Source organism: Manihot esculenta, chromosome 16 (assembly GCF_001659605.2).
Source record: "Manihot esculenta cultivar AM560-2 chromosome 16, M.esculenta_v8, whole genome shotgun sequence".
NCBI lineage: Eukaryota > Viridiplantae > Streptophyta > Magnoliopsida > Malpighiales > Euphorbiaceae > Manihot > Manihot esculenta.
Genome location: NC_035176.2, coordinates 24,896,978 through 24,911,253, shown reverse-complemented (window position 1 = coordinate 24,911,253; position 14,276 = coordinate 24,896,978). Strand labels below are relative to the sequence as shown.

At 33.3% G+C, this 14,276-nt stretch overlaps 1 protein-coding gene across 6 annotated transcripts; it reads right to left on the bottom strand.

The window, feature by feature from the left end:
• Window positions 1–215: 215 nt before the first annotated feature.
• Window positions 216–9,803, bottom strand: LOC110604031 (sodium/pyruvate cotransporter BASS2, chloroplastic). Of its 6 annotated transcripts, none has more exons than XM_021742067.2 (13): window positions 9,388–9,800; window positions 9,115–9,229; window positions 8,481–8,628; window positions 8,286–8,327; window positions 8,096–8,209; window positions 7,924–7,986; window positions 7,051–7,178; window positions 6,287–6,368; window positions 1,897–1,948; window positions 1,614–1,711; window positions 1,360–1,518; window positions 590–679; window positions 216–482 (listed from the first exon to the last, which is right to left on the bottom strand). In XM_021742067.2, exons 1-13 carry the CDS (start codon window positions 9,494–9,496, stop codon window positions 405–407), a joined length of 1,278 nt encoding a protein of 425 aa, XP_021597759.1. In that variant the 5' UTR covers window positions 9,497–9,800; the 3' UTR covers window positions 216–404. The 6 variants fall into 6 exon arrangements, with proteins under 6 accessions (XP_021597759.1, XP_021597760.1, XP_043807916.1 ...); XM_021742068.2 differs by having other exon boundaries at window positions 8,481–8,604; window positions 9,388–9,798; XM_043951981.1 differs by having other exon boundaries at window positions 8,481–8,604; window positions 9,115–9,222; window positions 9,388–9,797.
• Between the last annotated feature and the right edge of the window lie 4,473 nt (window positions 9,804–14,276).

Here is a 14,276-nt window from a genome sequence, read left to right as displayed (position 1 = left end):
ATTAAAATTAAATAATAAAAAAATAAATTTTTTTATTAAAAAATTATTTTTATAAAAAATATTTTTTTTATAAATAAACGGAGGCTTAAAAAGAGTTTTTTTTTTTAAACAGCGGCTCCAATTTTAAGGGATGAAGTGTGATTTGCGTTGTTATTCATCATGGGGTGGAATCTAAGAAAGATTTAGGCTTAAGTTGAGAAATTTTCATGCTAAAGTTTAGAGAAAGTTAACTTTCTCTGATTTCTCATTGTAAAACAAGAAAAATTCAATTTACATTCACATTCTCAGTTATAATGCTTATGACCCAACCTGAAATAAAAAACTTTTACTTCACCCATAAAATCAAAATTTTGAAGACAGCAATCTAAACAGGTGAATTGTAATGGAGGGGTTCCCATCCATTATTATTCCTTGAAGTCATCTTTGTCATCTACAGGAATTGGCCTATTCCTCCAAAACACTGCAAGAGCACTTCCACCAAGCTGTAGGCAGATCAAGGAAGATAATGAGATTTGGAAGTAAATACAATCATTCTCAGCACATATAGAAAAACATATAATCTAGAGCTCTGCATGAGAAAAGTTCTTACCGCCATGCAAACAACGCTAACAGCTGAAGGTACAGCCACTAGAGGGTTTGTGAAATGTTTCTTTGCAAGCAAAAATCCAAGTGCAGAGCTCTGCATATGCATAAGAAAGAGTTGGTGAAAAATCTCAGAAAACTAAATAAAGAGAAACTCAAATGTTTGAGAAACAATTGGGTGATGGGCCATGCCATGTGTGTAGAATTATCAAAGTTAACAATCTCTCAAATCTAAACAAAGAAAAGGATTCAGTAAAGTGTTTTATCGAAGGGAATGTTCAATTTTATAAATGAAAAATTGTGTCTTCTCTGTTAAACCACTGAATTACTAAGAATTATCATTGCAATTTGCTGATCAAGGAATCTTAATGCATGATAATTGACAAGGTTAACCAGGAATGTAAAAGTAACAACCTTCATATTCTGCAGCTCCTAAAAAATATGATTGATGGTTACAACAAGCTGTCCCTGTATAATATGACTCCTATAGCATAATGCTTCATCATTCATATTTTCACTTATCTTATTTTTTGAAACAGACATAAATCAAGATAAAGGAACTGTCATTGTATATATATATATATATATATATATACACAAACACATACATATATAGACATAAGAATATGTGCATACAGTCATATGTAAACATGCCAATGGGACCAAAAGAGCATCACTATCAGTAGACTAGTGTGCTGGGGTTGGACAGAAGGTGAGTGGTGCTGTCATGGAAAATACTTGGGAACTTTTTAAAAAATCATCATAACTCATATTTACCTGCATCCCGCATTCTATGGATATAGTACGTGATGTGGATTCACCAAATGATATTTTTGACAACCAATAACCAAGAGCAAATGCAGCAGCATGCAGGAGAGCCACTGGGATTATCAACTGAGCTCCTTGGGCTTTCAACACATCTGACACTTGTCCAATCTTAGAAATAGTAATTGTTAAGTCCTTACGAAAGAAACTGTTTCCAAATAATCAAATTTGCATGTCAAAGTTGAGCAAATATATTGGGAACTTACAGGGCTTGCACAGAGTAGGGTTGTGAGAATAACTCCAATCAAAGGCGTTATTGTGATTATTTTTGAAGTGAATTTAGGGAAAAATTCATTTGATAGCACTGCCACAAGGTAAGAACTTGAGTTATCTAATTATGTCTCTATGTAAAAAAACATTTTGATAATCCATTAAATGAATGCCATTTCCAGTGCAGCCAACTTAAATACATAAAATCACACATTTCATTAAATGAATGCCATTTCCAGTGCAGCCAACTTAAATACATAAAATCACACATTTCATTACCTCCAACAACAGTTGGCACTAACACAACCTGAAATGTGCTAATAGCCAGGCTCTGCAAAGATGGCAGAAAAACAAAGTTTTAAATCAAATACACTATTTTGCATAAATAATGCTGGGAATTTTTAAACACTCTTATAACTATTGCAGATAGCCTTGACCTTGAGATCTAGCATGTTCCACCCTAATATTTCTCATACTGACATTCAGCTGAAATCTGTTGACTTTTATTATAGGTTATAGGAAGTAAATATGTTAATATATGAAGTAAATATTGATAGATGGGTTAGTTACTTAATTTTAGGGATTGTATAATCATAGGCTTGACTTTCCTTCTTGTTTAAATACTGTCTCTCATGTATAAATAGATTGTAATATTTATTGTGATACAACAACAAAATATTATTTTTCTACACGGTATCACAGCCTTTCTCGTAGAGATTTATTTTTTTTTTTTCTCTCTCGTCAAGTTTTAAATTTTTTTTTAGACTTAGAGTCTTGTTCATTTGGGTTACCCATAAAGAGTAACATTTAGATCTCACTATCGCTGGAGTTGCCACACCGTCCCCTTGTCAGATCTGAGGTTTGTTTGTCGTTCGGGTGTTGGTTCGGGTGTTGGGTGGTGTTTTTTTTTTGTACTGTTCATCGATACTGTTCATGGGTACTATTTACGGGTACTGTTCATCGGTACTGTTCACAGATACTGTTCTACAGAATAAGAATCAGCGCACACAAATGGCGCATATGGCAATTGAGGCCCCTTCAGATCAGGGAATTTTAATATCTGCAGATGAGTATGCACAATTCATCCAATACCAGGCATCTTTGAAATCCTCTAATTCCTCCTCTATCACTGCAATTACCGAGTCAGGTAACTCTACTGCATGTCTTGTATCTTCATCCTCCAAATGGGTTATTGATTCTGGTGTTACCGATCATATGTCAGGTAATTCTACCATTTTGTCCAATCTCGAGTCTCATGTATCGCCTTCTTATGTTATTCTTGCTGATGGTACTAAATCTTTTGTCATGGGTTCTGATCATGTCAACTTAACCCCTTCTCTTTCTGTATCCTCTGTGTTATGTCTCCCTAAGTTCGCATTTAATTTGCTTTCTGTTAGTAAACTCACACGTACATTGAATTGTTGTGTCTCATTCTTTCCTGATCACTGTATTTTTCAGGCTCTTTCGACGAAGCAGATTATTAGTAGAGGGCGGGAGTCAGAGGGTCTCTATGTCTTGGATCAGCAACTACTTAAATCTCTTGCATGTTCCACGCGTTTAACACCTTTTGATGTTCATTGTCATTTGGGGCATCCTTCTCTCTCGGCTTTGAAGAGGTTATATCCACAGTTTCATTCTATCTGTTTTAGATTGTGAGTCTTGTCAATTTGCCAAACATCATCGTTTACCTTCAGTGTCTCGAGTCAATAAATGGGCTTCGTCCCCCTTTGAGTTAGTACATTCAGATGTTTGGGGTCCTTGTTCTACTGTGTCTAAATCTGGCTTTAAGTACTTTGTTACTTTTGTTGATGACTTTTCTCATACTACTTGGTTATTTTTAATGAAGAGTCGTTCAGAATTATTTTCTATCTTTTGTGCGTTTCATGCTGAAATCCAAACCCAATTCAATATTCCCATTCGTATATTGCAAAGTGATAATGCTAAAGAGTATCTCTCTAGGGAATTTCAATCTTATTTGTTACAAAAAGGGATTCTTCATCAATCCTCTTGTGTTGACACTCCTTCACAAAATGGAATTGCCGAAAGAAAAAATCGACATCTTCTTCAAGTAGCCAGAGTCCTCTTATTCCAAATGAAAGTACCTAAATGTTTTTGGGCTGATGCTGTATCCACGGCTTGCTTTTTGATCAATCGCATGCCTTCCTCCATCCTTCATGGTGATATTCCTTATAATATTTTGTTTCCCACTAAATCTTTATTTCCTATTGAGCCACGTATCTTTGGGTGTACTTATTTTGTTCGTGATGTTCGTCCACAGGTTACTAAATTGGATCCCAAATCACTCAAATGTGTCTTCCTTGGCTACTCTCGACGTCAGAAAGGGTATCGTTGTTTTTCTCCTGATCTGAATCGGTATCTTGTGTCTACGGATGTAACATTCTTTGAGTCCACTCCGTTTTTTCCGCCATCATCTATTTATAACACTCAAGGGGAGGAAGATGACATCTTGTTATACACTGTTCGCTCTCTATCTCCTCATACTACTCCTACACCTTTCGCTCATGTGCCAGGTCACCCTCCCATCTTTCATGTGTATTCCAGACGCTTAGAGGACTCTAACTCCGCTCCACTACCCGCTTCTTCGTTAACAGATCCTGCTCCCACTAATCCTTCACTGTCTGATTTGGATTTGCCCATTGCTCTTCGCAAAGGTAAACGTACTTGCACTTATCCTATTTCAGCTTGTGTCTCTTATGATCAATTATCCTCTTCTTCTCGTTGTTTTGCCACTGCTTTAGATTCTATTTCAGTTCCCAAAATTGTTATTGAGGCTTTGTCTCATCCTGGTTGGCGTGTTGCAATGGAAGAGGAAATGATGGCCCTTGACACTAATGGTACTTGGGAGTTGATGTCCTTGTCCCCAGGAAAGCGGGCTATTGGGTGCAAATGGGTGTTTGTCGTGAAAGTAAATCCTGATGGATCTGTTGCTCGCCTCAAGGCTCGTTTAGTGGCCAAAGGTTATGCACAAACTTATGGAGTTGACTATTCCGATACATTTTCCCCAGATGCCAAGCTCGCATCTGTTCGATTGTTTATTTCGTTGGCAGCTACACATGATTGGCCTTTGCATCAACTGGATATTAAAAATGTTTTTCTTCATGGTGATCTTCAAGAGGAGGTTTATATTGAGCAACCACCTGGTTTTGTTGCTCAGGGGGAGTCAGGCAAGGTTTGTAGACTTCGAAAATCCCTTTATGGCTTGAAACAAAGTCCTCGGGCATGGTTTGGCAGGTTTAGTGAGGTGGTCCAACAGTTTGGAATGAAGATAAGTAAGTGTGATCACTTAGTGTTTTATAGAAATTCTAATAGTGGAGTAATTCCGCTTGTAGTATATGTGGATGATATCGTTATCACAAGAAGTGACATTGCTGGCATGACATCCCTAAAAGAATTTCTTAAAACACAGTTTCATACAAAGGATTTGGGTTCATTGAAATATTTCTTGTAAATCGAAGTTATGCGGTGTAAGAAAGGCATCTTCTTGTCTCAAAGAAAATATATTCTTGATTTGTTAGCAGAAACAGGAAAATTGGGTGATAAGCCTTGTAGTGCCCTAATGACCCCTAACCTTCAACTTACCACAGAAGACAGTGAGCCATTTGCAGATCCTAAAAGGTATAGAAGATTAGTTGGTAAGCTGAATTATTTGACGGTGACTCGTCCTGATATTGCATATTCAGTGAGTGTGGTAAGTCAGTTTATGTCCTCTCCTACTGTTGCCCAGTGGGATGCTTTGGGACAGATGCTTTGGGACAAATTCTTTGTTACCTTAAAGGGGCCCCAGGGCAAGGGCTATTCTATGGTAACCATGGGCACTCAAATATTGAATGCTTTTCTGATGCTGATTGGGCAGGCTCGAAGGTTGATAGGAGGTCAACTACTGGGTATTGTGTTTTTGTGGGAGGTAACTTGGTCTCATGGAAAAGTAATAAGCAAAATGTGGTCTACCGTTCTAGTGCTGAATCTGAATATCGAGCCATGGCACAAGCTGTTTGTGAAGTCTTGTGGGTACGTCAACTATTAGAAGAAGTTGGGTTCACAAATTCGGTGCCTGCTAAGTTGTGGTGTGATAATCAAGCAGCTATCCACATTGCCTCTAATCCAGTATTTCACGAGAGGACTAAACACATCAAGATTGATTGTCATTTTGTTCGTGAAAAGGTCCAACAAAAAATAATATCAACAGGACATATCCGAACTGGAGAACAATTAGGAGATTTCACTAAAACTCTAAATGGAACTCGAGTTGATTATATATGTAACAAGTTGGGCATGATTAACATTTATGCTCCAACTTGAGGGGGAGTATCAAAATGCTACTTATGAAATGGAAGTAAAAAAATTCTTGGTTTAGAATGGATAACTCCTGAATGGCACCTTGACCTGCTATGTTCTGCATGACATTATTCAATTTGGTAGGGTATCTACCAAACTAAACACATCTACGCATTCATGTCTCCTAGAACCATGTCAGTAAGATTCTATTCCTGGCAAGTACAGCACTCATGGTGATGTGCCAGTGGGGCATCCATCAATATGACATGCATCAATCACAGTATAATTGTTTAATCCACTCATCAAATCTCCTGTTACAAAAGAAAATTTAACAAGTTTTTAGACAGTCAATCATCAAGCCAGTCCAACATACCGCAGCATCAACAGGAACAAGCTGACCAGCAAGAAGCTTTGTTAGGAGTGGTGTCATGATGATAGCTCCAACAGTTGAACACCTACCGAAATCCTAAAGAAAATTAGGAATAGGGCTAACAATGAAATCCAAAGTTTACAAACTTTAACAGTAGATGAAGTATTTTATCGCAAATTATAAGCTGCAGCCACTCACTCTGATAAGCAAAAAAAAAAGGAAGAAGAAGATTCCAATACTTTCACTTTTATGCTTTTTCTCGAAGAATAGAACAATAAAACGAGAAATGATTTTTTCACTTTATTTCAGCCTTCATATCGTGCAGGAAACCATTCCAGACTGAAAATTATTCCTTGTGTATCTTTGCTTTTAGAAAAATCAGTAAGTGGCACCAAAACAAATGGCAGATAACCATAAAAACTAAGAAATGAATGGAACTCAAATATTTCATTCTAGAGGAAAGATATTAGCAAGTCATGATTCCATGAACATAAAATCCTAGAAAATTTTGCCATTTTATTGTCTAAATGTGCTTAATATTGGATTCCCTCATTGTTGGTAAATGTTATCCACAAGGGAGAAGAAAACATCAGCACAAGCGTTCTACAACTTTCTGGTCAAATAACCCCAGCAAATGTAATATAAATATATCTTGATCCATACTGTTAGCAAGAAAATCCCAGCAGCAAAACAGTAAACCTAAACAAAATTTGGCCAGAGATGATTAACCTAACAAACAAAGATGCAAGGACACAAATTGCACTTACGTTGTCATGAGAACTGAAAGTGCTACATTTCCTTTAGATATATAGGTAGCAACATTTGATGCCTGGCCTCCAGGGCAACATGAGACCAAAATAAGACCAGTTGCAAGAGGTGCTGACAGTTTTAGACCCTGAAAATCACAGAGAAAGATGCTAGCAATTAGAATTGTAACCAAGGTTACTGATAAATTATAATGACAACAACTTGTCTGCAGAACAACACAACTCAGGATGTTGTGCGTGTCCATTTGAAAAAGGACAAGCATCCTGAAAGCAGAGCAGGACTTGCTATACAATAGGTCATCCTTGACTGATAAGAAAGGGATTTGTGCTCCTTATAGATCCCCAATCTATTAGAACCTTATAACATAATCTAAAGCACAGTATCAGTATAACATCAGTTTGGCTTCCATGGAAGAAGACTAATAAAGAAAAGGTGACCCACTGATGAAGCAATCCCACCACTGTGAAGGCAAAATACTAATAATTGAGAAAAATATTATAAAGTCGATGTTAATAAGGAAGCAACAAACCCTAAACTCCATGTGCTATGATCAGGGAAGTGCTGCAGCAAAAAAAAAGTAAATGGGAATATAAATGTTACACTTACTCGAAATATCAGTTTCCTCCCAAATAAATCATTGAAGAAGAAAAACAAAATTAACAATACTAATTTATTTGACTGTTTTCAATGGCTTGAAAGCCCATGAACGCATCTAGAATCAAGGAAGGTTTTCTGATGTTCAACAAAAACGGGGTAATTACTGGTTTTATTTTTATCATTGATTAACTTGCTTGTATAACTTAAACACACATGCATCTGGATAAAGGAGCTCAACAAACTGGAAGAAAACAAAAAATGTGCTGAATATATACCATAGCAATAAGAAAGCCTAACATTGGTTTGATTAAGTACTGAGCCAGAAATCCTACACCCACCTGCAACAGATGAACACATAATTTAATCAGGAAGGTGTGGAAGAAAGAAACGCTGTTTAATTTATCTCACTCACTCCCTGCTAATTTAGATATGAAGGAGTTCTCTTACTGTCCATGGATTTCTTAAACATCGCCTAAAATCTTCAAATGTCAAAGTCAACCCCATTGAAAGCATGAGAAAACCCAGGCCAAGAGTGAAGAGGTCTGTCTCCAGCCATGTAACCTGTAAGAAGGCATCAACAGTCAGTTAAGCAACAATAACTTGTTCTCACAATAGAGAGACAACAACTTTATATTACCGCAGATGGCTTGCAGATGCCAACAATGGTGCCCAATATCACCTGTTCATACAATTTAACTATTAGCACGCAAAAACAATGTCGTAGAAATTTAAATTTTAAATTCAAGATCAAGTTTTGCCATATAAATCTAGTGAAACTAAAAAAATATAATAATAAGAAAAACAAAATGTACCAAGAATACAAAAGACATACCCACACAGGGAAAAGAGTAGTAAGAGTTTCAATTATCCTTTCGTATTGGGTCATCCCACTAGGTGTAATATCAGGAACATCTCCAGACACATTTGTGGCAGCCTTGCACAAAACTTGGCAGTTCCTATATGAAGCCGTCAAATTGTTACTGAACATAAAAAAATGTATAGTTATTCATGCAATGAAGAACCTTGCAATTATGTAAATAGACTAAAAAACTGAAAACAATGACCAAACTCACTAATATGTGACTGAAAATGAGTTCAGCATATTGGAAATAAACAGAACTAGATAGTATTAAGCATTGGGAAAGATAAGGGAAAACTTACCAAGTAATTGTAGTGAACGCAACTTTTTAATTGCAAGAGAATCGATTAGAAACAGTGATCATAATAACCTATGAACATTGAGGTAAAAGAGGGGGAAAACAAGTCCTAACAAATGATGACCAATGAACTTGCTAGTTGCAGAGAGGACAACATATATAAGTGAAAACAAAAGGGACATCCAAGCTTCTTCTTTTTTTGTCTGAAAAATACCATCATCTGGCAATAGGGCTATAACATGAGCACAGTGATCAAGCAATTGAATTCAGAATAGAACACAATATCAAGCATTCAGTTTTAAAAGATACCTTAAAGTTTGTCTGAAACAGGAAGAAGCTGCAACGGCAATAACTGGACTGGATGGTTTGCACTGAATTGCAGAAATTGTTCCATTCTCAGGCACAGAGATCCCAACTCTAAGGTCTTAACATTCAAATGCACCACATAATTGAAGATGTGGAATCGAATGATAAAAGCAATAAAAAAAATGCCATAAATTAAAATAAGCCGATTCACTCAAAAGAGCAAGCAAAAACTACCCAGAAAGCAATTAACCGTAATCAAGCGGAAACCAAACATACCCAGACGAGTTCTTAGCCTTCTGGACTGGAAGTAAGAACTTGGCCGGTAGAAAGCTTCACGTGTCTGTAACTTGCAATCTTCGAGCACAAATCTAGATATGGAAGCCATTGAAGAACAAGAAGAAGCTGCAGCAGCAAAAGGGATAAAAAGGGACCAATAGGTGATGGGTTTAAGGGGATGTTTTAGAGTTATGACATGGGAATGTCTCCAAAATGGCTGGGGTTAAAGGAAATATTACTGGGTAGTCGTGAAACCCGATGAAACCACACACATCGATGGGAAATTGGCAGACTCATCCGGAGAGGTTTGATCATTTTCTGGAAATTTTTGGGGATAAAGAAAATGCGTCACGTTCATTGTCGTTTTCTTCTCAGTTTTGGGTCCACATGGCTTCCACGTTTCTTTCTGGCGTTGAGCTTAAACTGCCAAACAGAAGGTGATGTCAATTTTGCCCTTTTTTTCTATATTGGGTTTACCATCTTCCAAGGTATTAATTTTTTTAAAAAATAATTAAAATAATTTTACATTTCATAAAATCAAAATTTTTAATTTTTTTTAGAAATTTAAAGTTGAATTAATAATTTTCTTTAATAAAAAATAAAAAGTTTAATTTCATTCATTAAGCTATAGTTGTATGCTATAAATTAAATTCTCTTTAAAAAATAAAAATAAACATATAAATTCACAGCTGTACACGTATTTACATTATAACTAGTTGAATATCTGTGCATATAATTATAAAAATTAGATTAATAAATTATTTAAATGATATTTTAGTGATAAATAATTTTATTTTATGTTTTAATAAATTAAAATTATTTAAATTGAATATAAAGTGAAATTAAATATAAAATATATACACATTTTCGTTAAGTTGTAAATATGATTTTTTTATTAAATATTTTACTATATTTTCTTTTATGCCTAATAAATCAAATTCTAAACATTTCCTTTTTTCCAATTTTAAAATTATAAAATAAAATATATATTTTTAAAAAATAAAAATAAAAAGATATTGATATTTATATAATATCAAAAAATTAAAAAATAAATTAAAATTTTATCGATAAATGGCGATAATTTATTTTAAGGATTATTTTTTTATAATTTAATAATAAATTTCATTATTATTTTTTTTATATATATTATGGAGAAAAATTTACAAACTATATTTTAATAAGGACTTATCATATATTTAAAGAATTTTTTTTAATAAGATAATTTATTTTTTGTTATATAATTTTAATTTAAAAAAATATAATATAATAAAAATCTTAATAAAAATTTTAAAATGTGAAAAATAAATATTAAAAAATATAATATAATAAAAATCTTTTATTAAAAAATATTTTTTATTAATTAAATATTTTTTAAATTTTTAAATACTAAAAAATATGAAAAATATTTTTTCAGTTATTTTTAAATGTCAATATCATAATTTAAACGCATTATGTACTTTTATTTTTGGTTGTTGAAAGTGGGCGATTGAATTAACATTCAATTCACGTGACTCAAAACCGTCGATCAGTTCCACTTGCTTTGATTCGCTGGTACGTACGATAATAATATATAAATTTTATTTTATTTTTAATTTAATATTCTAATTATAGTTTAAATTTTATTTCTTGATTAATTTAAATTTTAAACAATAAAATTTATCATTATTAAATTAATTTTATTTAAAATTTTTAATTAATTTAAATTTAATAGTTTTTCACCTATTTTAGTAATAGTTTTTATTAATTTGAGACACAATAAATTAAAAATATATTATTTTATTCTTATTTATACATAAATTAATACTAGTTCTTATAATAATTTTCTTTAAATATAATAAAATTACTTTGTTCATAAAAATAATTTGAACTTTATTATTTCAACCCGTTAGGTTAATTGAATGATATCATAATTTTCTTTAAATATTCTTTTTTTTTTAAAAAAAAGGATGGATAGAGCCTTTTAATTTATTATACGATCATAAAAAACATTCATACAGTCAACATCTAAGAGGAGCTTAATACTAGATGAAGGCAAATCAATAAGACTCATACCAAAAACTCCATGCGCACTATTCGCAAGATAATCCGCTACCATATTAGCGTTCCTATATATTTGCACGACCTTAACCTCTCATTCCCGCCGGATAAGAGCTATGCAATTAATAACTAAAGACTGCAGTCTATAAACACCACTGCCTTGACCTTGAAGAAGCTGAACAACAACTTGAGAATTAGTTTGGATAATAATTTTACGTCATCCCCTACTCCAAGTCACATTCAAAGCATGATATATGACCCATAATTCTGCCTCAACCACACCACAAATTCTCAACACACAACAAAAACCAAGTAGCCATTTACCAAAACTGTCTCGAAAAGAAATCGCATAGGTTGCAACTCCTGAATTTTGACGCACACTACCATCTGTGTTGATTGTAATCCACCCCATAGCTGCTGGTGTTCAGGCCACTCTAATCACTCGACATTGACTTTGAATAGAAGAAGGAAAATAACCATTCCATGCTTGATATATTTCCTTAGCCTTGCCCAAGATTAGTAGGCGAGGAACTGATCTTTGGACCCCAAGATTGAAGGACCGTTCATTGCGAAATTTCCATGCCCACCAAACTGTAACCATAAAAACCACAGGCCAGGGAAGCTCACCAATATAAAAAGAGCTTTTAAGACATCAAGACAACCATTTCCGGATATCAACGAAGCCAAAAAAAGGTTTGGACTTCACTAGCAGGTAATAAATTAAGCCAGCAACTCTTAATAAAGTTGCAATCTCTTAAAACATGTAGCACCGACTCAGACTGAGTACCACAGCTCATACACAAGTCTGAATTAATCCATCCTCTCCGAAACCGCTGAACATTGACCATAATTTTCTCATGGGCAACTTCCCACAGAAAAACCCACATCCTCTACGTGTCAGGTGCTTTCCAAATAAGTTTCCATAATGGTAAGGCAACTGGTAAACCACATTTCTCCACCAGAAGAGAGTACCCCGTTTTAACTGAATACTGTCCACTAATGGAATGTCTCCATATTATTCCATCCCTTGAGTTAACATCATCATGTAGCCAAACGGGGAGTAAAAATGCTAAAACGAAATTAGGTAGCCATAAAGACAACCGATTCCAATCCCATCCATATCCAGGGATCCAATAATATCTCACAACCACCTCTAATAGTTAAATATTAGAAAAAGGATTTTTCTTAAATATTCTTCTTTGTTATAATAGTTTCTTTTGGTTTGGAAAAAGGATTTTTCTTAAGAAATTTTAAAATTAGAAAAAATCTAAAACAAATTTTGAACAAATAACTTTTTATTAAAAATTATATTTATTTATAATAATATTCCTATCATTTAGAATACTTGAAAATTTTAGTTAATAAAAATATATTGCTGATAAAGAAATTAAGTCATTTTAAAAGAAAATGATTTTTTTTAAATAAAAAGTATTTTTTATATTTTAAAAATTTTATTAAAATATTTATATATAAATTTATTAATATATTTTATTTTTAAAAATGATGAAAAATAAGTTATCTTTTTAAAAAATATTTTTTTATAAAAATTATTTTTTATAGAAAATATTTTATAAATATAAGTTATTTTTTTATAAATAAATGGAGTCTAAATAATTAAAAAAACTTTAATATTTATTAAATGATAATACCTACCAAAATTTTAGTGGTATAGTTATTTTATTAATTAAGAGAAATGTAAACAGTTTCTATTTTCATACATTAACTTTTTGTAATGGTAATTAATTTCTAAGGCAATAATATATGGACTAATGATAACAAGTCCTACCAGAAATGAAAAACATTAACATGCTATTGGGAGAAAGATATCGATGATAACAAATCACGTTGGGAGGATCTCTATTCACAGCCTTTTGATCTCAATAAAGCTTTCCTTGAGTCTCAATTGAAATCTCACTTTATAATTTTTGGCGTTGTAACCGGGAACAATAATCTCGTATTTATTGATTTCAAAAAGATGATTAGAATACACATTTTTTTTTAAGTTTATTTACATTTCAACGCAAGCATTTTAATAGAATCACTTGCCTTCAATCGTTATTGGGTATTTGGATTGAACAAAAAGCAGGGCTTCAATGTTCTATATATAACTTCTTTCGACATTTATTTAATGCTGGTAATTGTTAGAAAGATGATAAGTATTTGTCTTTTATCCGAGATTAATGAGTCTCTCTTATCCTCTATTTCTAATAAAAATATACATCAAGTTGTTTTTTAGTTGGGTGGTTCTAAAGCTCCTGGTTTCGATGGTTTTTTGGCCTTTTATCTATTAGCCTAATTGGTATGTGGTGGGACAATCTCTTTGTGCTACTATTTATCATTTCTACGATACATGTTTTTTTGAAGGAATTCAACAAAACTAATATTGTGCTTATTCCCAAGTGTCACAATACTATTGGTATTCCTCAGTTTCGACCTATTAGTTTATGTAATTGTATATAAGGTGATATCCAAGACATTGTCAATAGGTTGAAACCGTGGATGCACTCTCTTATTCAAGTTGATTAGAATGCTTTTATCCCAGACCATACTATTCAAAATAATCTTGTGATTACCCATGAAGTTTTTTATTATTTACGTACATTTCATTCTCGTCTGCATTCTATGGTTTGAAGCTGGACATATTTAAAGTTTATAATCAGGTGGATTGACACTTTTTGGGTCAAATTCTACACAAAATGGGGTTTGTAGTGCAATGGATTCAATTGATCATGCGATGTATCTCTACTGATAGTTTTTCTATCAGAGTTAATGACCAACCTACTACTCCTTTTTACCTTCCATGTGGGCTTCGGCAAGAAGATCCTCTATCTCCTTATTGTTTCTTTTTGTAT